This window comes from Xenopus laevis, chromosome 4S (genome assembly GCF_017654675.1).
Source record: "Xenopus laevis strain J_2021 chromosome 4S, Xenopus_laevis_v10.1, whole genome shotgun sequence".
NCBI lineage: Eukaryota > Metazoa > Chordata > Amphibia > Anura > Pipidae > Xenopus > Xenopus laevis.
Genome location: NC_054378.1, coordinates 6,146,391 through 6,173,011, shown reverse-complemented (window position 1 = coordinate 6,173,011; position 26,621 = coordinate 6,146,391). Strand labels below are relative to the sequence as shown.

Sequence of the window (26,621 nt, the reverse complement as noted above, 5' to 3'; positions counted from 1 at the left end):
CTGCCATGTAGTAATTATGTGTATTAATTACTAATCAGCCTTATATTGTGACATTTCTATTCTATGTGTACTGTATATTGTGAGTGGCTCCCTAAGCTCAGTAAGTGACAGCAGCACAGAGCATGTGCAGTGAATCAGCAGAAAAGAAGATGGGGAGCTACTGGGGCATCTTTGGAGACACAGATCATTACTGCTAAAGGGCTGTGGTTGCCTTGGGCTGGTACAGAAGCACAAAACATCATGAACAACATTTCTACCTACTTCTTTAGTTCTCCTTTAAGGCAGCGCCAGGTCAGAACAGTCCCACTCCAGAAGTCTCAACCCCTATTTTATTTTAAAAGGGAAGTATGGGGGGGGGGGGGCAGGAGAGAATCTATTCCCTACATTTAGGGGCAGATTTATCAAGGGTTGAATTTCAAATTTAAAAAAACTTCAAAATTCGAATAAAAACAGACCAACCAAAATTCATTCAAAGAATAGGCTGTTTTCGTTCAAATTCTAATCGTAAGTAGCATCGTATTTGAGCGAATTAGATTCTACGTTTTTACTAAAAAAAAAAACCTTACATTTTTCAAAGTCCACCAATTGACGCCAAATAGGTTCTAAGAGGTCCTCCATAGGCTAAAACAGCAATTCGGCAGGTATTAGATGGCGAATGGTTAAAGTCGAAGTTTTAAAGAGACAGTACATGAATTTTCGATATTCGAATTTTTTACCAATTCAAATCGAATATGGACTATTCCCTTGTTGAAGTGCACACAAATTAGCCGGAAATTCGATTTTTTTTTTATTTGAATTTTCACTTCAATTTCAAATGTAAAAAACATCAAAATTCGAATTCAAAAAGACCAACCGCAATTTATTTAAAAAAAAAAAAAAATCAAAGGTTTTTTTCTGCAGGTGAATGGTCCGTATTTGGCAGAAATCTAAACGTATGAATGGAAGTAATGACTTCGACCTTTGATAAAACTGCCCATGAATGTTATTGCTGGTCAAACCTTTGATGAAGTGACCAATTAGGAACGTCGTTTTGTGCCTCGCTCTAGTCCTGTCACTGTCTCATCTGCATGGTGTGGTCGGAGCAAGTTGTGAGGAGGTGGATAGAGGCGGGGCTAGAGGTGGATAGAGGCGGGCTCAGCCGCTGCTATCATCCTATTATGTAATAGTCTCCGCCTCTCCTTCCAGTTCTGTGTGATGACGCGTGTATGTGGGCGGGGTCTGCCTTCAGTCAAAGTCACACAGTGTTCATCCACCCTGCGGCCCGCCCCTATTTCGAGCTCGAGTGTTGTAGACAAGTGTAATAAAGTAGTTTGACATTTCTGCTCCCTCAGTAGTCACGCCCCTGGCCCCGCCCCTGACGGTAACTCTCCCTGTCACGCTCCTCCCCCGGTCCCCTCCTTCCTCGCTGCCGCCTCTCACCCCCCTCCTGTCCGGGCACGACTCGGAAGATGGCAGCGGATGATCGGCACCGGTCGGACGCGGCGAAGGTGAAGCGGAAGGAACAGCTGAGCCGATGGATGGGATCGGACACGGAGAGATGTTCGGCTCCTTCCGGAACCTCCCGCCGCCGCCACACGCGAGTCCGCTTCGCTCAGGGAGCGGTGTTTATGGCCGCTTGTTCCGCCGGGGACCGAGACGAAGTTGGACAATTACTCACAGCCGGGGCCCCGATCAACGGAACCAACGTGGATGGACTGACGGCGCTGCACCAGGTACAAATCAGCGATTTCAAGTTTCCCAGTCGTGTGACTACAACTCCCAGCAGCCCCTCCGGCTCCAGTGACGTAATGTCTGTAGTGGCTCCTCTCCCTCATCTCTTCACTTGCTGCTGCCAAATCCCCCAAAAGCTTTAACCCCCCCACACTGGAACTCACATCCCACTCTCTGGTTTGCATTGCATGCTGGGATGTGTAGTTCAGGCCGGACACACTAGTGTTACTGATCCAGTATGAAACACAGTCCCCCTAAATATATTAAATAAGAACAGGGATATCGGTCTAATTCCAGTTTGCAGTTCGGGAATCTGCAGTTGTTTCCATCCACTCATAGTGTGATCCCAGAGTTCTTATTCCAATCCCAGCCATTCCCTAGTACCTTCTACTGATCCCAGAGTTCTTATTCCAATCCCAGTTATTCCCTAGTACCTTCTACTGATCCCAGAGTTTTCATTCCAATCCCAGCCATTCCCTAGTACCTTCTACTGATCCCAGAGTTTTTATTCCAAGTCCAGCTAGTCCCTAGAAATCTGTGTCCGGATCCTGCAGCTCCCAAGCCCAGCTATTTCCTAGCAAACCTTCTGCTGATCCTTAGTCTCACATTCCAAGCGCAGCTATTCCACAGAAAACTTAATCTCATATTCTAAACCCAGCTATTCCTAATACCTTCTTTTGATCCCAGAGTTTTTATTCCAAGTCCAGTTATTCCCTAGTACCTTCTATTGATCCCAGAGTTCTTATTCCAAGTCCAGTTATTCCCTAGTACCTTCTACTGATCCCAGAGTTTTCATTCCAATCCCAGTTACTCCCTAGTACCTTCTGCTGATCCCAGAGTTCTTATTCCAAGTCCAGTTATTCCCCAGTACCTTCTACCGATCCCAGAGTTTTCATTCCAATCCCAGTTATTCCCTAGTACCTTCTGCTGATCCCAGAGTTCTTATTCCAAGTCCAGTTATTCCCTAGTACCTTCTGCTGAGTGCTGATCCTTAGTCTCATATTCCAAGCCCTAGAAAAACTGTCTGCTAATCCCGGAGCTCCTGCCCCAAGGCCAGCTATTCCCTGATCCCGGAGGTCCCACCCAAGCCCAGCTATTCCCTACAAACTGCCTATTTCTCCCAGATCTGCCCTCTGAACCCAATCAATGATTATCTCCTATTCTTGTAGCTTGAGATGTTTATATTCCTCTATCAAACTGCAGTCGGCTCCTGGAGCTCCAGACCCAGGCTCAGCTCTTGACTCTCCTTCATCACTGGCTTGTGCCCACTCCTTTCCTTTCTCTGCATTTTCACTGTATCCCTTCCCTACAGACACACTATTTACCCACAAGTCTGACCGTAGCCAATGACCCAAGGCCCCAGCAGTGACTTATTTCCTACTGTAACTGCCGGTTTCCCTCCATCCCATCTCCATGTTTGTCTCTTGTTTTGTCTGCAAATGCAAAGTAAAGTGTTCCCATCATAAACCCACTTTGATCAGGGCGAGGCTTGACCTCTGAGGTTCTGAGGAATTCCTCTTAATGATATGGTGTGACCTTCCTTCCACCATGTCTCTGCTTCTAACGCTCCTGCCTCCCCCTAGGCCTGCATTGATGAGAATTTGGAAATGGTGCAATTTCTGGTGGAGAATGGATCTAATGTGAACCAGCCAGATAATGAAGGGTGGACTCCTCTCCATGCGGCAGCTTCTTGCGGCTTCGTCAGTATTGCGCAGTGAGTTCTACTTACAGACCCACCAACATTCCTCTCTGTGTGGCCTGACACATCTGCTTCCAGCAGTTAAAGTGGTGGTTCACTTTACATTTAACTTTTAGTATGTTCTAGAACGGCCACCTGTCAGTTGTTTTTTATTATTATTTCTTTTTTCTAGTCTTTAATTATTTGCCTTCTTCTTCTGACCCTTTCCAGTTTTCAAATGGGGGACCCCATCTAAAATCAAATGCTCTTTAAGGGGATGTTCACCTTCAGACACTTTTTCCAGTTCACTTTGTTTCAGATAGTTCCCCAGAAATACACTTTTTCCAATGACTTTCCATTATCTATTTGTGCTCGTTTTTCTAATATTGAAGTGTAAAGTTTAACTTCTCACCTTCTAAAGCAGCTCGGGGAGTGGGGTCGCCGACCCTGCAACTGTTCTAAATGGATACATTTAGTTGATACATTTTGTTATCTCTGTCCCTGCTGAGCAGAATCTCTGGGTTTTCATTAAAGGCAGCTGTTAGAATTGATACAATAGTTGCTAATGTTCCACAGATACTACTGAGAAATGTATCGACTAAAGGTATCGACTAAAGGTATAAATAGGTCTGTTTTCGATCGAATAGGTCCGTATTCGGCTGAATTCAAATCGTATGAATCAAAGGAATAGTACATTAGATGAAATTCGTTTTGAAGTTTTTCCCTAAAAAAACTTTCATTTTTCAAGGTCCACCAATAGACTCTAAATAGGTTTTAGGAGGTTTTAGATGGCGAGCGGTCGAAGCTGAATTTTTAAAGAGACTGTACATGATAAATTTCGAATTTTCGAATCGAATTTGGACAATTCCCTAGTCAAAGTTCAAAAAAAAATAGCTCAAAATTCGAAAATTCACCTCGACCTTTGATAAATCTGCCCCTAAATGTATCAACTTTTTGTAGCAAATTGTAACATTTCAGAAGCTCCTGGATCACCGAGTTGCCAGACTGAGACACCAACTTTAAACTTAAATTTTGGGAAACCAGTACAAAATAAAAGATGGAAAGTCATTGAAAAAAGTCTTTATTTCTGGGGCAACAATCTGAAAACAACTCAACTGAAAAAAAAAAGTGTTTGGAAGGTGAACAAGCCTTTTAATCACTTCTAAGTGGGTCAATGAATTGAAGTGTAAGCTGCAGAGTTGCAGGACTTGCGTTGGCTGGTGGAAGAGGTTTGTACAATAGTCACTACATTACAGTCACATCCCTCTCTGTACAGATACCTGATCGCTAATGGGGCCAGTGTAGCGTCTGTGAATAGTGAGGGGGAGCTGCCTCTAGATGTGTCCCACGAGAGCGCCATGGAGAAGCTGCTGAAAAGTGAGGTGAAAAAGCAAGGTAAGGGCCCCAGCAATCACTTGACTCTGTGGGTCATACACAAGGGGTTAATTGCATTGCTACAACTCCCAGCATGCCTCTCAGTTTTCAATGAGTTGTTATTCCACTCTAATTGTAGGCCTCCGTTTGTGCACTTTGCCTCGGCATACTCCCTTACCCACGGTTGCACCCAGTAGTGATGTCTGGCTCAAGAAAAACTCGAAGTTATGGGTGCACTCCAAGTTAAAGCCACTAAGTAAAATTTCGTTTTAATGGTGATGTGCAGGCCGGCCTAATACCCGTGTGTTGGGAAGGTTAGGCCCACTTCGCACCCCCATTTGCTGGTACAGTTCTCCTTCCTGCTCTCCCCGCCCGCCCCCTTGAACTGGCGGTTTGTGGCTTCCGGTTTTATAGCCGCGCGCCTGCTCGCCCCAACCCTTTTGTGACATTATCAGCGGGGTGGGTCGGCGCGGGTCTATAAAAGGAGCCTGGAAGTTGGGTGCGGGCAGGCGCGGGTGGAGGGAGGATGGGTTCGGGGCGGGTGCAGGTCAGCAGTGATTTGCAAATTTATTCGCCAGTTGCAAATTTACGGCATATAAATTTGCAGTGAAAATTTGCCGGCATCAAAGTTTCTTTTGATGCCGGTGATGGTTTTGATGCCGGCGTCAACTTCGCCGCCGCCGGCAATTTTGATACAGACGAATTGTTGCCGGCATCACAATTCGCATTCCATGCCGAATTTCATGCCAAAGCAAAACGGGACAAATTCGCCCATCATAGTTACATAGTTAAATCGGGTTGAAAAAAGACAAAGTTCATCAAGTTCAACCCCTCCAAATGAAAACCCAGCCCCATACACACACCCCTCCCTACTGTCACATAAATTCTATATCCCCATATCTATACTAACTATAGAGTTTAGTATCACAATAGCCTTTGTATTATGTCTGTCCAAGAAATCATCCAAGTCCCTCTTATAGTCATTAACTGAATCAGCATCACAACATCACCCGGCAGTGCATTCCCCAACCTCACTGTGAAGAATCCCCTACGTTGCTTCATCACTACAGGTTGGGTTTTGATAAGCCACCATATTACATCAAGGTGCTCCCTAACTTGTTTACCTCTGGTCATAGTATAAAAAAGCTTGTACCTCTCTGCATAGTAACATTACTTGTGATAAGTGTCTCCTGTGCTTGCCATTGACCCACACCCGACCCTCAGGCCCGGACTGGCAATCTGTGGATTCTGGCAAAATGCCAGAGGGGCTGCCGAAAGTTGCCATAGACACTCACTATTTAGCCCGGGGTTATACCAGTGAGCACCACGGAGCGATCCTCTTCCGACTTCTTCTTTCTTCAAATTTCCCGGGGCAGACGCATGCGCAGCTGCGCAAAGAAAGAAAAAGCCAGAAGAGGATCCGTGGTGCTGATAGGAGCACCGGCCCGGGGTTTCAGGTAAGTCAATACAATCACTTGGGGTGCCTAACATTTGGCACCTCCAAGTGCACGAAGTCTTTCCTTTTCCTTTAAGTGAAATGTCAGGGGCTTTTTTTTAATCCCAGTCCAGACCTGCCGACCCTAACCCCGCGCCCGCTCGCATCCGGCTTCCCCTCCTCCATTTATAGCCCTGAGTCGACCCAATGTAGAGTCCTGCGCGGGTCCATTTTTTGGAACCTGTACCCGCAACCTGCAATCCGCAACCCGGACCCGCAACCGCATTCTTACCCGCTACCCAACCCGCAAGTACCTTATCCGCAACACGGGCCCGCGACCCGTTGACCATCAAGAATCAGGAAGTGCGGTCATTGTAAACCGGAAGTGCCATTATCGAAAGTAGACGTGATCAGAGTAAAGGACAAAAATTCGATATTGAGAAGAGCCACAGAAACGCTGACCCGCGTCTATACCCGAACTTCTACGCACAACCCGCAGGATTTTGGGGGTACCCACGGCTACCCGACCGGCTGCAGGGCTCTACCCCATTGATGAAGGGGCCTAACATGGCATTTATTGCACTGCTGTCGGCAAGAAGTAGCCAATATGGGAGCAACAAGGGAAAGGCATCTGCCTGGGGCAGGGACAGGTGTGTCTGACAAGTTTGTCTCCAGCAGACATTCTGCTTTAAGAAACGGGTAACATGACACCACAATGTGATGGTATTTAACTCTTGGGAATGCTGCGATTCTGTTGGCTTTGTCAGTCGATAATTTACGCTTCTTATTTTGCTTTAAGGCGTGGACCCCGATGTAGCGCGGCGGGAGGAGGAGGAGGTGATGCTGAGAGACGTACGGCATTGGTTAAACAGCGGCAAAGCCGAGGACATAAGGCATCCGACCACTGGGGCCAGCACTCTGCATGTGGCTGCAGCCAAGGGCTACAATGAGGTGATAAGGTGAGCCTGACGTGACACTGATCTTCCACTATATACATGTTCTAAACCAGTTGGACTTCATTTAGATTTTGGTCTTTCCAGTTCAGCACTTAGGGCGGTGCCACTTGGGATGATTTCAGGTAGACCTGCCTACTACCCTTTTATACGTAGCTCGAAAAAATCGCCCTCTTTGAGTGTCACTGGAAAGGGCAGTCTCATGGTGGGCAAAATGTCTTCAAGCTGACCATAAAGCTGACAGTTAGTGAGCCTACCCTGGCAGATATCTGCTTGAAAATTGTCCCGATATCTATCAGGCAGCTTTTAAAGAGGACCTGCCACCCAGACAAAGAAAGCTGTATAGTAAAAGTCCTTTTCAAATTAAACATGAAACCCAAATTCTTTTTTTCATGAAAACATCCACACCTGTTATAAATGCATTTAAAGATTTCAGCTGTCAATCATAGGCATATAGGCGGGGCCAAGTAATTACTTTCACTTTCCATTTTGCATTTCCTACATGTCACTTCTCAGTTTCCCCCTCGCTGCTCACAGTCTATAATTGTGTAACTAGTAGGCATGGCCATCACGTCTCCCACTCTGACACATAAACAAGATTTTAAAGGTGTTACAAAGCTTATCTTAATAACTGTATCCACAAAATGGCTGCTGGCTGTGGTTGTGAATTTTAAGGCAGGTGGCAGCAAAGATTTAAACAATTTATATAATGTAAGAAAAGTTTATTTTACTTTACAAACACAACCGATAAGAATTTGGAATTATTTCTTAGGGTGACAGGTCCCCTTTAAAGTCCTGTCTTAATATTTTAAGGGTCAAATAATATAAATAAAAATAAAGGACCAATTGAAAAGTTGCTAAGAATTGGCCACTCTGTAACATACCAAGAAAGTTAGATCACCTCTTTAATTGTGCACACGATAGAAGAGCTTGCAATAGGATTTCCCTGTTGACACAAACGTTCTTATATTTTCTTCAGCGGCTCTCCAGTTTGCTTTTTCAGCAATCTTGTTACTATAGTCCAAATTACCCTAGCAACCATGCACTGATTTGAACAAGAGACTGGAATATGAATGAGAGGCCTCTATAAATATAAGTAATAAAAAGTAGCAAGAACAAAAACTTTGTAGCCTTATAGAACATTTGTTGTTGTTTTTTTTTGATGGGGTCAGTGACCCCCATTTGAAAGCTGGAAACAATCAAAAGAAAGAGCCAAGTAATTAAAAAAAACTCAATTTATTATTATAGAAATGAAAAAATGAAGTCCAATTGAAAAGTTGCTTCGAATTAGCCATTTTGTAGCTTACTAAACGTTAACTTAAAGGTGAACCACCCATTTAAAGGAGAAGGAAAGGCTAAAGTAAGCTTTATCAGAAAGGAATGAATATATATATATATATATATATATATATATATATATATATATATATATATATATAGATATAGATATAGATATATAAGGCCCTGGACAGGGCCGAAACGTTAGTCCTATGCTGTGTTATTTTCAATAAAACCTTTTTCATATTTTTTTTGGATGGATACACACACACACACCCCCCCCCCCGTAAACCCTCAAAGTAATGCTGCTCTCAGTCCTCTTTTAAAAGAAACAGCACATTTCTTTCCTTCTATTGTGTACTCATGGGCTTCTGTATCAGACTTCCTGCCTTCAGCTTAAACCTCCAGGGCTAGGGCTTGAGCATGCTCAGTTTGCTCCTCTCCCCCTCCTTTTCCCCCTCCTGCCTCCCCTCACTGCTGTAATCTGAGCCCAGAGCTATGAGTGAGCAGGAGGAGACTCAGGCAGGAAGTGATGTCACACCAAGCTAATATGGCAGCTGCTATCCTAAACAGAGAGGTGTTTACTCGGGTATGGTAAAGCATTCTGCAGAATAAATGTAGTCTTATAGCTTGTACTATTGTGGCTAATCTATTGGCAATAAACTGCTTCGGTAGCTTTCCTTCTCCTTTAATTTGTATTATTTACTCTTCTCCAATTCAGATTGCTTCTGCAACTGGGCTTTGATGTAGATGCCCAAGACTTTGATGGTTGGACACCTTTGCACGCAGCCTCTCACTGGGGCCAGGAAGATGCATGTCGCCTATTGGTCGAGGCTCTCTGTGACATGGAGGTCATCAACAAAGTGGTAAGAGGGATGGAGTGCGGTGTATATTCTTTATACTCTGGATTCAAAATGGTTGTGCTGTGTCCTTATTAGGGAATATCATTTCAGTAAATGGTTTGTGCCTGTTTCTCTGTTGCAGGGACAGACGCCCGTTGATGTTGCAGATGACAGTTTAGAGTCTGTGCTGGAAGAATTAAAGAAAAAACAGAGTGTGGTGAGAAATAATGTAGACTTTTTCCGTCAATGTATGAAGGGAAACCTTATCCTTTGCCTGAAGTCTCCATCTGTTCTGTAATGTTACTTGCTGGTCATATACAGATGGAGCTTGCGGTATCGCAAATGCAGTGTGATCACCACTCATTGGGGCTCATTTATAAATTTGTACCTGGGCAGTAACCCTTGGCAACCAATCAGATGATTGCTTTCACAGTTCAACCTGCAGCTGGCTGAGCTAATCACTGATTGGTTGCTATGGGTTACTGCCCGGGTGCAAATTTGCCCATTGTTTATAAATGAACCCCCATTGAATTGCATGTATCCCTAACCTTCCCATACATATACATGAGTAGGTATTTTCTTATACCTTGAGCTCCATCTGCAGCTCTTTCTCTCTTTATGGTGCAATTTTCCTTCTTTCCTTACGTCATTTCTGTTTCGTATTCACATTTCAGCTTCGTTTAGAGAAGAAGAAATCGGCACCCCAAATTCTGAACCAAAGCTCGCTGAACCAGAACGCAGCTAACAAGAGTCGAAGGTCTGTGTGTGTGTCTGTGTGTGTTGTTGTGGTGCTTCTGATCCTGCCACAGACTGGTTTTGGGGTTTTGCGGTGTGTGTTGCATCTGGGATGATAAGTGGTTGTATGTCTCACTGTGTTGTATCACATGGGGAGTTTGTGGTGCACAGTGTTCTCCGCACTGCGTGTTTGATTGGATGGATTGCTTCACGGGTTGTGTTGTGACACATGGTGTGTTGGCCCCAGGCACTTCTTGCACACCTTGCACTGACCCCTGCACGCTCCCCCTCCCTTGCACCTTGTTCATGTAGGAGTTCTATTTGTCGTATGAGCAGCCAGGAGAAAGTTGCACTTCATGTCCAGGATAAGGAGCGTCGGGCGCAGCCTACCCCACCCGTTGGACTCCCTTCTATCCCTACCACCGGGGGATCTGATGCAGAGTCAGGGTCCGACACAGAGTCACGTGAGTGGTTTCTGCTTTATTTCTACTCTACTCTGTCCTGATCCTTCTTCTGACCTCTCCACTCCTATTTACTGCTTGATTGACCAATTAGGATGTATTGGTGGCATCAGGGCTGCCATAAGAAATCACGGGCCCCGTACAAGAAAATTTTCTGGCCCCAAATCCTGCCTACACCACAGTTAAAAGACCACACTGACATCAGCGCTAGGGCCCCCCCCCTATAAGTTAAAAAAAAAACATTGGCACCGGGTCGCCATAAAAGTTTTTTTAAAAAAACTAGTGCTAGGGCCCCCTTTACAAGTTAAAAAAAAATTGGGGCCCCAGAGAATATTTTTTAAAAAAGACGGTGGCATGGGCCTATAGAGTATTAAAATAATACATTGGTGGATAGGGGATTAAAAAAAAAAATAAAAAACACACATTGGTGTTCAGTAGAATTGAACTTGTGGTTTCATGACTTCAACTTCGCCTCCTATCGTGACTTCAGGTCTTTTTGCCGCTTCAAGACTTCAATTCCAACTGTTTTCATGATTTCGGGTCATTTCGACCACTTCAGGACTTCAATTCTGACTGTTTTCGTGACTTCTGGACTTTTCGCCGCTTCAGGACTTCAATTGTCATTGGTTTCCTGACTTTGGGTCATTTTGCTGCTTCGGGACGTCGGCTTTTCAGCACTTCCGCATTCGTGTTCGGGACTTTGGAAGGGCGGCATGGCTTCGGCGCTGTCAATGGGGGCCTGACTTTTCTCGAAAAGTTCAGCCCTGCCGGGCCCCCCTTCAGTCCCAGGCCCGGTACACTTGTGCCCCCCTGATGGCGGCCCTGGATGGCATACACTGAGTCACTTGTTTCTGATTGGTCAACCATGATGTGAAGCAGTACCACTCAATCTAACAAACACTCTATACTTTAAACTGTTCTCGTATTTTTTTTCCTCTGTATCCGCAGTCACTCTTGACACTGTTTCGTCATGTCTTTTACAGAAAAAGTAAAAGCTCAGGAAAGAATCAATAACTTAAACAATCAACTGAGGAATCTTCCGGAGCCAGCAGCAAAGAAGGTGAGAAAAGTCAGGGGTGAAATATTTTCTTTTGCCTTTGTGTTTCTGTTACAGATGTCTGTGGTCCCTTTTGCTGATTGTTATTGGATTCTGTCATGATTTTTAGGGTGTCGTTTTTATTTCTAAATGACACTGTTTACACCGCACACAATTCACTGTACAATATAAAATGTCATTCCTGAACCAACAAGTGTATTTAGTTGTAATATTGGTGTGTAGGTGCATCTCAGGTCATTTTGCCTGGTCATGTGATTTCAGAAAGAGCCAGCACTTTAGGATGGAACTGCTTTCTGGCAGGCTGTTGTTTCTCCTACTCAATGTAACTGAATGTGTCTCAGTGGGACCTGGATTTTACTATTGAGTGCTGTTCTTAGATCTACCAGGCAGCTGTTATCTTGTGTTAGGGAGCTGCTATCTGGTTACCTTCCTATTGTTCTGTTGTTTGGCTGATGGGGGGGGGGAAAGGGAGGGGGTGATATCACTCCAACTTGCAGTACAGCAGTAAAGAGTGACTGAAGTTTATCAGAGCACAAGTCACATGACTGGGGGCAGCTGGGAAACTGACAATATGTCTAGCCCCATGTCAGATTTCAAAATGTAATATAAAAAAATCTGTTTGCTCTTTTGAGAAATGGATTTCAGTGCAGAATTCTGCTGGAGCAGCACTGTTAACTGATGCGTTTTGAAAAAGCATGACAGTATCCCTTTAAGATAACTCTGTTCCGTCTGCTGTATAGACCAGCGTTGTGCAGGATCAGGAGAAGTCTGACCCGGCCTCTGGTTCCTGGCGGACCTCTCTGAGGAAGACTGGGAGCACTGGCGCACTGAGTACAGGAACTGCTGCAGAGGAGGGAAGAAGGGCGGCATTGCTAAAGTCTGCCTCTGGTTCTCAGCTATCTGAGAGGGTAAGTATTTGCTCTGGAGATATAACCCTTTATGAATAGTTGCACCCCCATCTGTCTCCACACCCCTCTCGTTTTCAGCTTCAGTTGTCTGGCAGTCCCTTAACTCAAGTCTGGACTGAGATTCAAAATAGGCCCAAACAGCCCGGACAGCCAGTCCTGCATTTGTGGAAAGGCGCAGAAGAATTGTAGTTGCGACTTGCTGCCCAACCACATCTGAATGGGCTCTGGGGACATGCTGGAGATTTGCTAGCTCTTTAAAGGGGTGGTTCACCTTTAAGTTTAAGTTTAGTATGTTATAGAATGGCCAATTCTAAGCAACTTTACAGTTGATCTTCATTATTTATTTTCTATAGTTTTTTTTAATTATTTCCCTTCTTCTTCTGACTCTTTCTAGTTTCAAATGAGGGTCACTGACCCCATCTAAAAACAAATGCTCTGTAAGGGTCAGGGCACACGCTCAGATTCAGGGGGATAAGTCACCCGGCGACAAATCTCCTCTTCTTCGGGGCGACTAATCTCCCAGAACTGCCTCCCGCCGACTAGAATGTAAATCTCTGGCGGAATGGCACTCAGAGCGCTTCGTTTTCTGAAGTCGCCCATTTTCCGAAGTCGCCGGAAGTTGCACTTCCGGTGACTTAAGAAAACGAAGCGATCTGAGTGCCATTCCGCCAGATATTTACATTCTAGCCGGCGGGAGGCAGTTCGGGGGGAGAAAAGTCGCCCCGAAGAAGAGGAAATTTGTCGCCGGCGACTAATCTCCCCGAATTTGAATGTGTGCCCTGACTCTTAGGCTACAAATGTATTGTTACTTTTTATTACTCTTCTTACTATTCAGGCCTCTCCTATTCCAGTCTCTCATTTATATCAGTGTTTGGTTGCTAGGTAAATTTGGACCCTAGCAACCAGGTGGCTGAAATTGCAAACTGGAGAGCTGCTGAATAAAAAGCTTAATAACTCAAAAACCACAAATAGTAAAAACATTGAAATTGCAATTGCAAAATGTCTCAAGAATATCACTCCCTACATGATACTAAAAGTTAATTCAAAGATAAACAGCCCCTTTAAATCTCCCACACGCCAATCCCCAGTGCTCCGGATCTGATGACATGTGACTTTTGCACGTGTTTGAGCACGAGTGGTCCCGGCCTAGGAGTGTCCAATGTATAAATCTGGGCCTGCCCACAGGCCCAATTAAAAGTGACTGTGTATGGCATTGTACATTGTACAGCAGTATGTAGCATTAGCAGGAATCTGTATGTTTCCAAGCTGGACATATCTTGGCTATAACTAATGTTCTTAAACTGACCTCTTCCCTAGGAGAAGGCTGGTTCTGAGCTTCGTCTGGCTCGTGTACCTCCAAACCAGAAGCTGCTAAGTAACCAGGAGAATGCGAGGTGAGTTTTGAGCTGTCAGGGCTGCAGAACCAGTGTATAAATGCCCAGCAATTTAAAAGGGATACTGGCATGGGAATTTTTTTTTATTTTTTTCAAAACACATCAGTTAATAGTGCTGGTCCAGCAGAATTCTGCACTGAAACCCCCTTTTCAAAAGAGCAAACAGATTTTTTTATATTTAATTTTTAAATTTGACATGGGGCTAGACATGTTGTCAGTTTCCCAGGTGCCGCCAGTCATGTGACTTGTGCTCTGATAAACTTCAGTCACTCTTTACTGCTGTACTGCAAGTTGGAGTGATATCATCCCCTCCCTTTTACCCCCCCAGCACCCAAACAAAAGAACAACGGGAAGGTAACCAGATAACAGCTCCCTAACACAAGATAACAACTGCCTGGTAGATCTAAGAACAACACTCAATAGTAAAATCCAGGTCCCACTGAGACACATTCAGTTACATTGAGTAGGAGAAACAACAGCCTGCCAGAAAGCAGTTCCATCCTAAAGTGCTGGTTCTTTCTGAAATCACATGACCAGGCAAAATGACCTGAGATGCACCTACACACCAATATTACAACTAAAAATACATTTACTGGGTCAGGAATGAGATTTTATATTGTAGAGTGAATTATTTGCAGTGTAAACAGTGTCGTTTAGAAATAAAAACGACATCATAAAAATCATGACCGAATCCCTTTAAGAGGAGGATACAATTGAAATAAATCTCTTTCCATCATTTGGCAGAGACGCTGTGATGGGCCGGGGGTCATTGTTGCGGCAGCGCACTGATGGGGAGGAGGGAATAAGCTCCGTGCGCAGACAGTGGGGTGAACCCCCTGCTGCTAAAACTGAAAATTCCATCCCAAGAAGAGAACCTTTGACAACGAAAGCAGAAGCTCCCGTGCCAAATAAATCACCTGTAGCTCCCAAAGAGGAGAACCTGATTTCTACACCTGATGCACTTGGAAGGTATGGCAGCCTGTATCTGTGGGTAGAACTATTTGTTTTAACTAGGGATGCGCCGAATCCAGGATTTGGTTCGGGATTTGGCCTTTTTCAGCAGGATTTGGCCAAATCCTTCTGCCCAGCTGAATCCAAATCCTAATTTGGGAAATTGTGTGACTTTTTGTCAGAAAACAAGGAAGTAAAAAAAGTTTTCCCCTTCCCACCCCTAATTTGCATATGCAAATTCGGATTTGGTTTGGCATTCGGCCGAATCTTTCGCGATGGATTCGTGGGTTTGGCCAAATCCAAAATAGTGGATTCGGTGGATCCTTAGTTTTAACCTCTTAATGCCATTCATGTCATGTCCTTGGCTTAAATGATACAGAAAGCTGTTTACAGTCTGGATAAACCCTAAGATTTAGGATTTCTTTCATTCCTGGTTCGGGTAAGATTTTTTTTTTTCCATTTTTATTCCAGGCGAACTGGGACTACTAATGCTATTACCACTAATACAGAGCCAGCGGTCAACACTGAGACAAAGGAGAGGCGCAGGTGAGGGTGAAGAGGAGGAACAAATGGCACAACAGTTGGAGGGACCAGATTTTGGTGCATTATGGGAAGGGGTTGGTTCAGCAAAGGGACCCCAATCCGTTGCAAGGCCACAAATTGGTGCAATGTCCTAAAATACACGTTAGCGGGTTATAGATGAACTGAAAATTGATATAAGGAAGGGTGATCGAGACCGTAAATTATTGATGAGAGAAGCCTATTGGATTTACCATTTAAAAACTACGGAAGCCCATGGAGGTATGAACAGGGAATGGGAGGTCTCATGCTTTTTCTAAAACCCGCCATCGGAATAGTCACGGGTGTTGATGTGCGTGGCTAGTATTTCCCGCTTATACTTTATTTATCCTTCCCATTCTTTTTGTTTTTCTTCCTTTGTATTTTTTGGTATTGGTCTTTTTTGCAGGTTTTCAGATCTTATATCTTATCGGAGCAAGTGTTACATTTATCTGAAGTTATCTAGTTTTGGTTAGGTTTGCTACTTATGTTTAATACATACTGTAGGTCTCAATTATATGTTACTTTTCTGTTGCTCATTTAGTTTATATTATGGTCTATTTTTCTTTTTGGTGCAGAAGGGAAAGGAACCAGGCAGCACAGAAAAGGCAGACTATTAGTATGTTGCCAGAGAGAAAGATGCTCTGGGAAGAACCTATTCAGGATTGCAGGAGGGATTTAGAACTCGTACATTATAAATTGGTGTTGCCTAATTCAACCACCTATATTAACAGGTCCTATCTGACACCAGTAAGAGATGAGGAGGCTGAGGCTCAGCGTAAGGCAAGGTCTCGTCATGCGCGACAGTCTCGGAGGTCCACTCAGGTGAGCTGCTACTAACACAGCACTTCTGGTGCTCATTTATCAACAGCAGTGAGCAGTTATCTATAGCAACCCATCGGTGATTAGCTGCAAGTAGAACCAATCAGTGATTAGCTGCAAGTAGAACAATGAATGCAGCAATCTGATTGGTTGCCATGGGTAACTACCCTTGGGCAAATTTGCCCAGTTTTGAGTGTATGTATATATATTTATAAAAATGCCCCCTTTAGCAGTTGTTAAAGATATCCTTTCATCTATTTTTCTTTTCTGTTCTTCAGGGAGTGACTCTTACTGACCTGAAGGAGGCAGAAAAAGTTATGAAAGGTCAGCAGGACACTAAAGAGACAACCCCAGAGCCAGCGAAGGCCCAAGAGGAAGAGAATAACAGAGAGAGCCAAATAAAAGCCAGGACCAGCCGTGGAGCCAGTGAGGAAGGGGTGAGCGGATTCATTTTTACTTTGGGATATTATCTACAGCAGATATAAACAGTTGCAGATATTGAATGTGAGACTGATGCACATTGGCCAGGATAGACCGACTTTTTACTAGGGATGCACCGAATCCAAACGGAATCCTAGTTAGCATATGTAAATTAGGATTCGGGTTGGCCGGGCAGAAGGATTTGGCCGAATCCTATTACTGCTGAAAAAGGCCGAATCCTGGATTCAATGCATCCCTACTTTTTACGGTGAAGGACAGTTATTTTGGTTGTGGAAGTGATTATCCCGATGTATGGAAGAATGATGCTCAAGGGATATGAAGTCACAAGCAAGAGGAAAATGCTCCATCATATGCTAATTCCTTCTTCTTCATCTTTCAAGGACATGGAGGCTCAGTGCCAATCCAATTCTAATATGGTCAAAACATATAGATCACATTATTCCAATTAAGGAATTTATCTGCTCTGAAGGCAATGGGTTGATTCTGATTCCTTATTCTATTGCTGGTAATTTCATTGTTTTATTTGCCCTTGGTATCAGTCTATTAACTTGTTGTCTTGTTGTTACAGACGGAGGTCAGCTGGAGGGCTCGCATTGCCAGTTTGCAAAAATCTGACCTATTAGGGCTAACAACTCCAGACCCAGCACCGACCCCATCAGGATCCTATAGACGAACAGGAGGCCAGAGCTTAGAAAGCAAAGGTGAGGCCGACAGGAAAAGGCATGGATAGATTTCCTTTATTGATTTTTTTTACTGGGGTGCTTCACCTTTAAAGGGATCCTGTCATCGGAAAACATGTTTTTTTTTTTAAAAAAAATGCATCAGTTAATAGTGCTACTCCTGCAGAATTCTGCACTGAAATCCATTTCTCAAAAGAGCAAACATATTTTTTTATATTCAATTTTGAAATCTGACATGGGGCTAGACATTTTGTCAATTTCCCAGCTGCCCCAGGTCATGTGACTTGTGCCTGCACTTTAGGAGAGAAATGCTTTCTGGCAGGCTGCTGTTTTTCCTTCTCAATGTAACTGAATGTGTCTCAGTGGGACATGGGTTTTTACTATTGAGTGTTGTTCTTAGATCTACCAGGCAGCTGTTATCTTGTGTTAGGGAGCTGCTATCTGGTTACCTTCCCATTGTTCTTTTGTTTGGCTGCTGGGGGGGAGGGGGGTGATATCACTCCAACTTGCAGTACAGCAGTAAAGAGTGTTTGAAGTTTATCAGAGCACAAGTCACATGACTTGGGGCAGCTGGGAAACTGACAATATGTCTAGCTCCATGTCAGATTTCAAAATGTAATATAAAAAAATCTGTTTGCTCTTTTGAGAAATGGATTTCAGTGCAGAATTCTGCTGGAGCAGCACTATTAACTGATGTGTTTTGAAAAAAACATTTTTTTTCCCCATGACAGTATCCCTTTAAGTTAACTTTTAGTACGTTACAGAATGGCCAATTCTAAGCAATTTTTCAATTGGTCTTCATTATTTATTTTGTATAGTTTTTGAATTATTCGCCATCTTCTTCTGACTCTTTCCAGCTTTCAAATGGGGGTCACTGACCCATTGTAAGGCTACAAATGTATTGTCATTGATACTTTTTATTAATCCTCTTTCTGTCCTGTCCTATTCATATTCCAGTCTCTTATTTGATTTAATACAGGGTTGCTAGGGTAATTTGGACCCTAGCAACTGGATGGCTGAAATGGCAAACTAGAGAACTGCTGAATAAAAAAGCTAAATGCCTCAAAAACCATGCATTTTTAAAACATTAAAACCAATTGCAAATTATCTCAGAATATCACTCTTTACGCCAGTGATCCCCAACCAAGAGCTAGCGAGCAACATGTTACTCACCAACCCCTTGGATGTTGTTCCCAGTGGCCTCAAAGCAGGAGCTTATTTTTGAATTCCAGGCTTAGAGGCAAGTTTTGGTTGCAGAAAAAACACTTATACTGCCAAACAGAGTCTCATGTAGGCTACCGGTCCATATAGAGGCTACCAAACAGCCAATGACAGCCCTTATTTGACTCCTCCATGGACTTTCTCATGCTTGTGTTGCTCTCCATCTCTTTTTTTACATTTAAATGTGGCTCACAAGTAAATAAGGTTGGGGACCCCTGCTCTACGCCATGCTAAAAGTTAACTCAAAGGTGGACAACCCCTTTATGGTTTTGTGACATTTAATTCTCTACAGAGATGCAAAAGTCCCAGGAGGACGAGAAAGAGAGTGATGAGAAAGGTGGGAAAAATAATGCAGGGTTGAAGGACAGGAGAAGACCACGAGGCAAGCGGAGATCTACTGGTGTTCCACTGACCAATGAAGATGTAAGAAATTCAGTTTTGGGGTGATACAGCAGGGAAGATGAGGATATTTATAAGCATGGGATGCCTTCAAATCATGGGCTTTTACATGTTTACCTAATAAAAAAACTATTAATTGGTTTATGCACATGATGTCACAGATACAGTATAGGTGGTTATGTAATAACATGGGCGGTTCAACTAACTTCTGATTCCTTGCTATGGGTTACTGAGCTGCAGCAAATTGTGCCTGTGTTAAGCCTTATGGCAGATTTCATTAAAATACATAACGAGCTTTAAAGGAGAAATAAACCCTAAAAATTAATATGGTTAAAAATGCCATATTTTACATGCTGAACTTATTGCATAATCCTAAAGTTTGAGCTTGTCAATAGCAGCAATGATCCAGGACTTCAAACTTGTCACAGGGGGTCACCATCTTGGAAAGTGTCTGTGACACTCACATGCTCAGTGGGCTCTGATTGGCTGTTGAGAAGCTAAGCTTAGGGCTCGTCACTAATTATCCAGCAGAAAATGAGCTTCCCTGGCTGTAATATAAGCTGATGCTACAGGTTTGCTGATTATTCAATTCTGATGCTAATTGCACTGGTTTCTGTGCTGCCATGTAGTAATTATGTGTATTAATTACTAATCAGCCTTATATTGTGACATTTCTATTCTATGTGTACTGTATATTGTGAGTGGGTCCCTAAGCTCAGTAAGTGACAGCAGCACAGAGCATGTGCAGTGAATCAGCAGAAAAGAAGATGGGGAGCTACTGGGGCATCTTTGGAGACACAGATCTTTACTGCTAAAGGGCTGTGGTTGCCTCGGGCTGGTACAGAAGCACAAAACATAATGTACAACATTTCTACCTACTTCTTTAGTTAAGCTTTAGTTCTCCTTTAATGACACATATGGGTGTTTCTCTACCAATCCGAAAATCACTGGTGGAGAACACGCCCCATAGGCTTAATGAAAATAGAATATCTTCCCTACTTATCAGGCTACATATAAAGGGATAGCATACGAGTAAGCAAAAGCCCTGCTATAATATTTGGGGCAAAAATCCTGCTGTATTGATAATGGCAGTTACTGTGGTTCTTGTGCTTTTACAGAGTGACGAAGAAGACTCTGAAGATGAAGAGGAAAACGGTGAAAGCTCACAAACTCAGGTGCCTTGGCATAGACAAGTGGTCGTTTGGTTGGGTAGATGATGTTCATGGGCTTGAGCATCAAATGTTAGCAGATGCGGTTACGGTTTGCTTTCTATATAAATACTTTGCTCTGGCAGAATAAAAGCTGTAACTTTTATTACTGAGTAATGTTGGTTTTATTTTTATACTTGCTGCCTGGCTGAGCATCTCTCTCTTGGTAAGTAATGTAACCGTGGCATGTGCAATCATACGCTGGGTCTTAAAGGGGAAGGAAACCTAGTCGGCGCAAACCCCTCACCCCCCCTCCCGTTTGTTGCCCATCCTCCCCCCTGGCCTACCCGTCCTGCTGACTGTACCCCCTAACTTGTTACTTACCCTTCTGCGCAGGTCCAGTCCAGGGAGTTCACAGACGCCATCTTCTTCCTGCTTTGAACGGCGCATGCGCAGTTGGATCATTTCGCCGGTACGATCTACTGCGCATGCTTCGTGACTTTTGGCACATGCGCAGTAGATCCGTACCGGCGAAATGCTCCTACTGCGCATGCGCCAAAACGCCGTTCACAGCAGGAAGAAGATCGCGTGGAAGAAGATGTCGTCTGTGAACTCCCTGGACTGGACCTGCGCAGAAGGGTAAGTAACAAGTTAGGGGCATTTGCCCAGCGGGACGGGTAGGCCAGGGGGGAGGGTGGGCAACACACGGGAGGGGGGGTGGGGGGTTTGCGCTGACTAGGTTTCCTTCCCCTTTAAACGTGGCTGGTCCCACTGTGTTTGTGCCCTAAAGCTGTGATTGGGGAGGTATAAACTTGTCTTCACAGCCCATTCTGCAATAAAGAAAACCTAAAGGCCCCCCATACACTGGTCAATAAAAGCTGCCGACAGACCGACGACAGCAGGTTATTGGCCCATGTGTGAGGTCATCCAACGGGCTTCCCCGATCAATATCTGCCCGAAACTTGGGCCTCTGTGTGTTTATTCTGTCCTGTGATCAGACCGCTTGTATCCAATGCATTATGATCCGATCGTTGGGCCCTAGGTCATCACAATCGAATCAGCCGAAAAAGCCAACCTCAATGTGGGCGTATCGGGGAGAGATCCGCTCGTTTGCGATGTCTCTACTTCTATGGCCACCTTAAGATATAGACTTGTTTGTATAAAGAAATATATAGCAGTGGTTTCACCTATATTAGACATTTTTTAGTTTCCCCTAGAGTCCTTCAGCGGGTCGGTTACCCACAAAAACGGGGGTGGGTATAGTAAAGGGTCTGTATCAAACATGCTTCAGTCCGGTCACGGTATTAACCATTTATATATGTATCTGCTATAGAATTTATCTTTGTGTTGTTCTTAAGCTGTGCTTTCCGTTTCAGTAAAGTGACACAATGCCTTTTGTTTCGTTTTTTCCCTCCCAGGTAGACGGACTTGTCTCTCGGTAAGAATCATTGATTGTCTAATGGTTATTGTGTTCATAAAGGTGTCGACATGCTCAGTGCAGTTCAGCCTGCTGCAGTTCATGCTAAAATGTCAGTGTGGGATCTGAATAGAGACATTTGTGCTGGAGGAATAACAGATGTGCCGATTGGCAAGGGAAGGACGGAGCGAGTGGGTGTGAACATCAGTGTTGTAATCAGTCACTGGATATACAATGGGAAAAAAGGAACATTGTAGCTGAAGCTGAAAAAAGAAGCATATCTATCAGGTTCATGGCAGGAAATGATGCAGCTAAAACACAAAGAAACGCTGAACTGAAAGCTGAACTCCTTTATGTCTGTTGGGCGCAACGTCCGGGAATTTCACTTTGTTTGTCCTTTAAAGGGATACTGTCATGGGAAAAAATTTTTTTTCCAAAATGAATCAGTTAATAGTGCTGCTCCAGCAGAATTCTGCACTGAAATACATTTCTCTAAAGAACAAACAGATTTTTTAATATTCAATTTTGAAATCTGACATGGAGCTAGACATATTGTCAATTTCCCAGCTGCCCCAAGTCATGTGACTTGTGCTCTGATAAACTTCAATCACTCTTTACTGCTGTACTGCAAGTTGGAGTGATATCACCCCCCTCCCATTCACCCCCAGCATCCAAACAAAAGAACAATGGGAAGGTAACCAGATAGCAGCTCCCTAACACAAGATAACAGCTGCCTGGTAGATCTAAGAACAACACTCAATAGTAAAATCCAGGTCCCACTGAGACACATTCAGTTGCATTGAGATGGAAAAATAGCAGCCTGCCAGAAAGCATTTCTCTCCTAAAGTGCAGGCACAAGTCACATGACCAGGGGCAGCTGGGAAATTGACAAAATGTCTAGCCCCATGTCATATTTCAAAATTGAATATAAAAAAATCTGTTTGCTCTTTTGAGAAATGGATTTCAGTGCAGAATTCTGCTGGAGCCGCACTATTAACTGATTCATTTTGAAAAAAATGTTTTTTCCCATGACAGTATCCCTTTAAGAATAGTGCTGGCTTTTTTTTTTTTTGCAGAGCTTTTGGGGCGGCTCATACATAATAATACATCATACATAATAATACATAAGCTAACCTGTTCGGCTAGAATTCCGAGTTATTATGTGGCATGTGCTGCTCTTGATCTCGGACGCTCACCTCGAAGATTCAAAACGCTGATTTTAGGAATTTCTCTTTAGGGCAGATAGTCGGTCGAACACAAACACTACAATCCGTGGAGAGCCATCTCTAGCGTCTGAGTATCGGGATACAAGAGATTTTAAAAAAGTAAGTTTAGTTTATTTTCTCGTTGTTACTGGAGCATGATTGTCAGGGCTGCCATCAGTAAAAGTGGGGCCCCATACTGCAGTAAATAAGCAGTGACCTGGGAGGTGGACTTGCCATAAGTAGAATGGGGCCCCAGTGAAAAATTAAAAATGCCTTAGGCATAGGTGGCCTTTAGGGTTGCCACCCGGCCGGTATTTTACCGGCCTAGCCGGTAAAACACCTGCCAAGGCCGGGGCCGGTATTACAAATTTACCGGCAATGTAGCTGCCGGTAAATTTGTAATACCCTTAAAAAGACCCCCTTGGCCTGCCCCCAATCCCCTTTAAACTTACCTTGTCCTTCGGTTCTTCTCCTGCTCGCGCCGTGGCCCCGCCCCCTTTGACGTCACGCCACACCCTCTTTTTGTACCTGCCCCCACCAGCCGGAATTTTTTGGGGGGGAAAGGTGACAACCCTAGTGGCCTTATGCCAAAAGGAGAAAAGGATTCTCCTCGCACACCCTGGCCGTCCGATCAATGCGAATCCCAGGTGCCCGTTGAAAAAGGAATCGGCGACCCCGTAGTCAATGGAGAAGAAAAGTAATTCACCGGCACAACTTGGGTAATGCTGGCAGGGAAAACCCTTGGTAGTTTATTGCGGAATGCAACATATCGGGGCGTAACCCCTTTGCCAATAAACTAGCGAGGGTTTTCCCAGCCAGCCTTACCCAAGTTGTGCCGGTGAATTACTTTTCCCCTTATGCCAAAACCCACTAATGATCCCACTTCTGTGCCTGGTGAATCACACCTCTAGGGCAACCTTTTCCATAAGCCCCTGACTGATTTACCCCTCTGATGGCAGGCCTGATAAATGGAGGGAATGGAACTCACAGATGGATCCCTCAGTCACAGCAAATCAGTAAAGTTTCATCTGTACTATTTCCTATATAAGCTTCTGCTCTATATCATGACATATTGTATGATCCAAATTCTCAGCTGTGCTTTAGCTGCGGCTCTAGATTGCCTTAGTGCCATTGCCAAGATCTAAAGGTTTTACTCTTTGTCTTGTTGCCGTAGCTTTATGTGGAACAAATGAGGGACAACGGACGCTTACGCTCCCAGCTGCTAAATACCCAGAACTTGGTTAATGAGACCAAAGCTGAGCTTGAAAGAGCCCAACAGGTGAGAAAATAATAAAGTGACAGAGCCGAGTTCAGTAATGTTATAGGTAATAAATGGACAAGGGGCTCTCCAGTTAGAAGAAGGGTTTAGCAAAAGTCGGGGGTTCTGTATTTGAGCGGGATAGCCAGGCTTGTTTCCTATCCATCATTAGAGGGAGCAAAATGAAATAGGCAGCACAACTAAGAGTTGACTAGAAGTAAGACTTGTAGCCATTTTCATGGTTAATTGGCCACCTGGAGCAATGCTGTATTGCAATCTATGGAAATATGTCATGAGAAGTCAGCCTGCATTCTAACCGTGCCTCAATGGCTTTAATTTCTGTTTTTCAGAGACAGGAGAGAAGCGTTGATAGATCCTTTCTGATTGACACAGAGAAGAAGGTACATTTGTTGTATAATTAGATCAAGAGACACTGTTGAATTATTCAATAGCTTTGATGTCATGGGTAGTACAGACCCAAGTTGTTTTCATGGTGTGATGCCTTCGTTGGGCTGAACAAGCTCCTAAATGGCGCTATACTCCCATTACTCCCCTTTTGGCTTATTTTTAATAAACTGCAGACTGAGCAGTAGCCTCTTAAAATAATATTGGGAGAGATAGAACAGTAATCAAGAAGGTGCATTGACCCTTTAATGGTCCATATAGGACATACCTTTAATGGCAAACTTTCCAGTCCACACAGTAAAACCCAGGTTTCCATAGATCTGTTTCCACTGGATACTGATTTGTGATCTAATTACACTACTCTGATTCTGATAGGAAAAGGTTATCTTGGAACGCCGGCTGTCTGAGTTGCACGACAAGTTGAAGGTGAGAGAAATATGGAGCTTTTTCTTAAGTAATATGTTATTCATTTACATGTAATGTAAATTGGGAAAATCGTCAGTCTATCCAAGCATGGGCCAATAGAAGTTGCCAACTCTGCCCCTCCAGTTTATTGCCCCATTACTGTCCTGTGTACATCTGATCAATATTTAGCAGATAGCTGTCCAAATATCTATTTTATATATATATATATAATGATCGGATCAGCTTGATTTAGCTTCTTAAGCTGCTACAGGTTATCCGTTTTTATGCTGGTAAAATTCGCTGCTCTTAATTTATTCTAATTTTCTCATTGAAGGTTCTTGGGGACCTTAAGGCTGATAACCAACGTCTAAAAGATGAGAATGGAGCGCTGATCAGAGTCATCAGTAAATTGTCCAAATAGCAAAGCTGCTACATTGGGGATACTTTCTCTCCCACCCGTCACCAGCATTGGGACCGGCCAGTCGGACATACATAGCATTTTTTGGAGGATGTGGGAGAATAGGGGATGTATGTATGAAATGTATTTACACTCAGCCACCCCTGAATTTGTCCAGGAATAGTCACGTCGGAGATTTGTTGGCACATAAATCTTCACCAGTTCTCTGATCCGCTTAGTGTGGGAGCAGTGGAGCCCCCCTTGGGAAGTGTTTTCATGGTGTTTCCATCTGAAGATACACAGAGCTTATGTCTTGGACCACTTGCAACTTAACTTGGAACATTTAGTCTACCTATTTCCCTGTAAATTATATTATTTGTTCCATACACTGTGAATTTATCGGCAGAAACCACCTCTAACAGACTAGACCCCAAATCTTTTCATATGTTTTCAAAGAGGCCGACTCCATATTGGATTGACAATGTGTTTCACTCCAACCTACCTAATGTCTGCGGAAGAACCCAAGTGCAATGGCAGTGCAGATAAAGATTACTTTCTGGACAAACCAACGCTAATATTGCTTTATGATGCTGTTCATCCCTATTCCCCTTGGGTCCGGAGGAATTGTCGGAGTGCAGCTTGAGTTTTGGGAAAGACGGCTGGATTATTTGGCGCAATATCAATCAACAGGGACCTCGGATGTGAGGGGTGGCTGATGTGTTCTGACAAGCGGGTTCCACCCACAATATGTGCACAGAGAGAAAGTCACAGAAGAAACACTGATTTGTGGGGCAAGCACTGTCTGATTAACAGGATTTAAACATTGGAAAGAATTTGTATGCCCATTAACCCCCCCCCCCCCATTCCCCCTTTCCAGTTGTTTTCGCAATGGATCACACTTTGCTGAAAGAGGCTGCAGGGTAGGGTAGGTATCACACTGTTGTCCATTATTTGAGCACATTTTAGACACCATAAAGAGGACGTTTTATGTCTTCTTGACACTTATTTTCTGGTCCCCCTGCACCTTCTGCACTGTTTTTTTTTTTTCGTTTTTTTTTTTTTTTGTTCCTATGGGAGAGAGATGCTATTTATTGTTTGGGAAAAAAATATTTCTCCTTAATTGTGCACCAATGCTACAACATCCAGTCCTCTGTCATGGGGGCACATTTAATTAGTGAAGGAATAGAAGGAAAAATACTTTTTTTGGCTACTTCGACCATCGAATTGGCTCCTTCGACTACGACCTCGAATCGAACGATTCAAATTAAAAATCGTTTCGACCATTCGATAGTCGAAGTACTGTCTCTTTAAAAAAAACTTCAACCCCCTACTTCGCCACCTAAAACCTAGGAAGGTCCCCATAGGCTTTCCAAGGTTTTTTTTGTTCGAAGGAATTTTGTTCGTTCGATGGATTAAAATCCTTCGAATCGATCGAACGAATAGCGGTAAATCCTTCGACTTCGATATTTGAAGTCGAAGGATTTAACTT

At 43.8% G+C, this 26,621-nt stretch overlaps 1 protein-coding gene across 2 annotated transcripts; it reads left to right on the top strand.

Annotated features, from left to right (window-relative positions):
* Window positions 1–1,333: 1,333 nt before the first annotated feature.
* On the top strand, window positions 1,334–26,372 carry LOC108715193 (protein phosphatase 1 regulatory subunit 12A). Of its 2 annotated transcripts, none has more exons than XM_018260105.2 (24): window positions 1,334–1,712; window positions 3,294–3,424; window positions 4,665–4,783; window positions 6,997–7,156; window positions 9,150–9,294; window positions 9,413–9,487; window positions 9,945–10,027; window positions 10,342–10,469; window positions 11,450–11,526; window positions 12,264–12,431; window positions 13,749–13,825; window positions 14,570–14,794; window positions 15,248–15,322; window positions 16,069–16,159; window positions 16,435–16,593; window positions 17,166–17,298; window positions 18,791–18,921; window positions 20,016–20,072; window positions 21,464–21,483; window positions 22,700–22,787; window positions 23,842–23,946; window positions 24,276–24,326; window positions 24,706–24,756; window positions 25,070–26,372. In XM_018260105.2, the coding sequence occupies exons 1-24, from the start codon at window positions 1,449–1,451 to the stop codon at window positions 25,154–25,156; spliced, it is 2,700 nt and encodes an 899-aa protein (XP_018115594.1). In that variant the 5' UTR covers window positions 1,334–1,448; the 3' UTR covers window positions 25,157–26,372. The 2 variants fall into 2 exon arrangements, with proteins under 2 accessions (XP_018115594.1, XP_018115593.1); XM_018260104.2 differs by having other exon boundaries at window positions 10,318–10,469.
* The last annotated feature ends 249 nt before the right edge of the window (window positions 26,373–26,621 follow it).

Bases quoted from the DNA above. Each gene is read 5' to 3' on its own strand.
- LOC108715193 (XM_018260104.2), top strand. From the start codon at position 1,449: ATGGCAGCGGATGATCGGCACCGGTCGGACGCGGCGAAGGTGAAGCGG. The intron at 24,327-24,705 runs GTACATTTGTTG...TGATTCTGATAG, and splicing joins TGATTGACACAGAGAAGAAG to GAAAAGGTTATCTTGGAACG. The intron at 24,757-25,069 runs GTGAGAGAAATA...TTCTCATTGAAG, and splicing joins AGTTGCACGACAAGTTGAAG to GTTCTTGGGGACCTTAAGGC.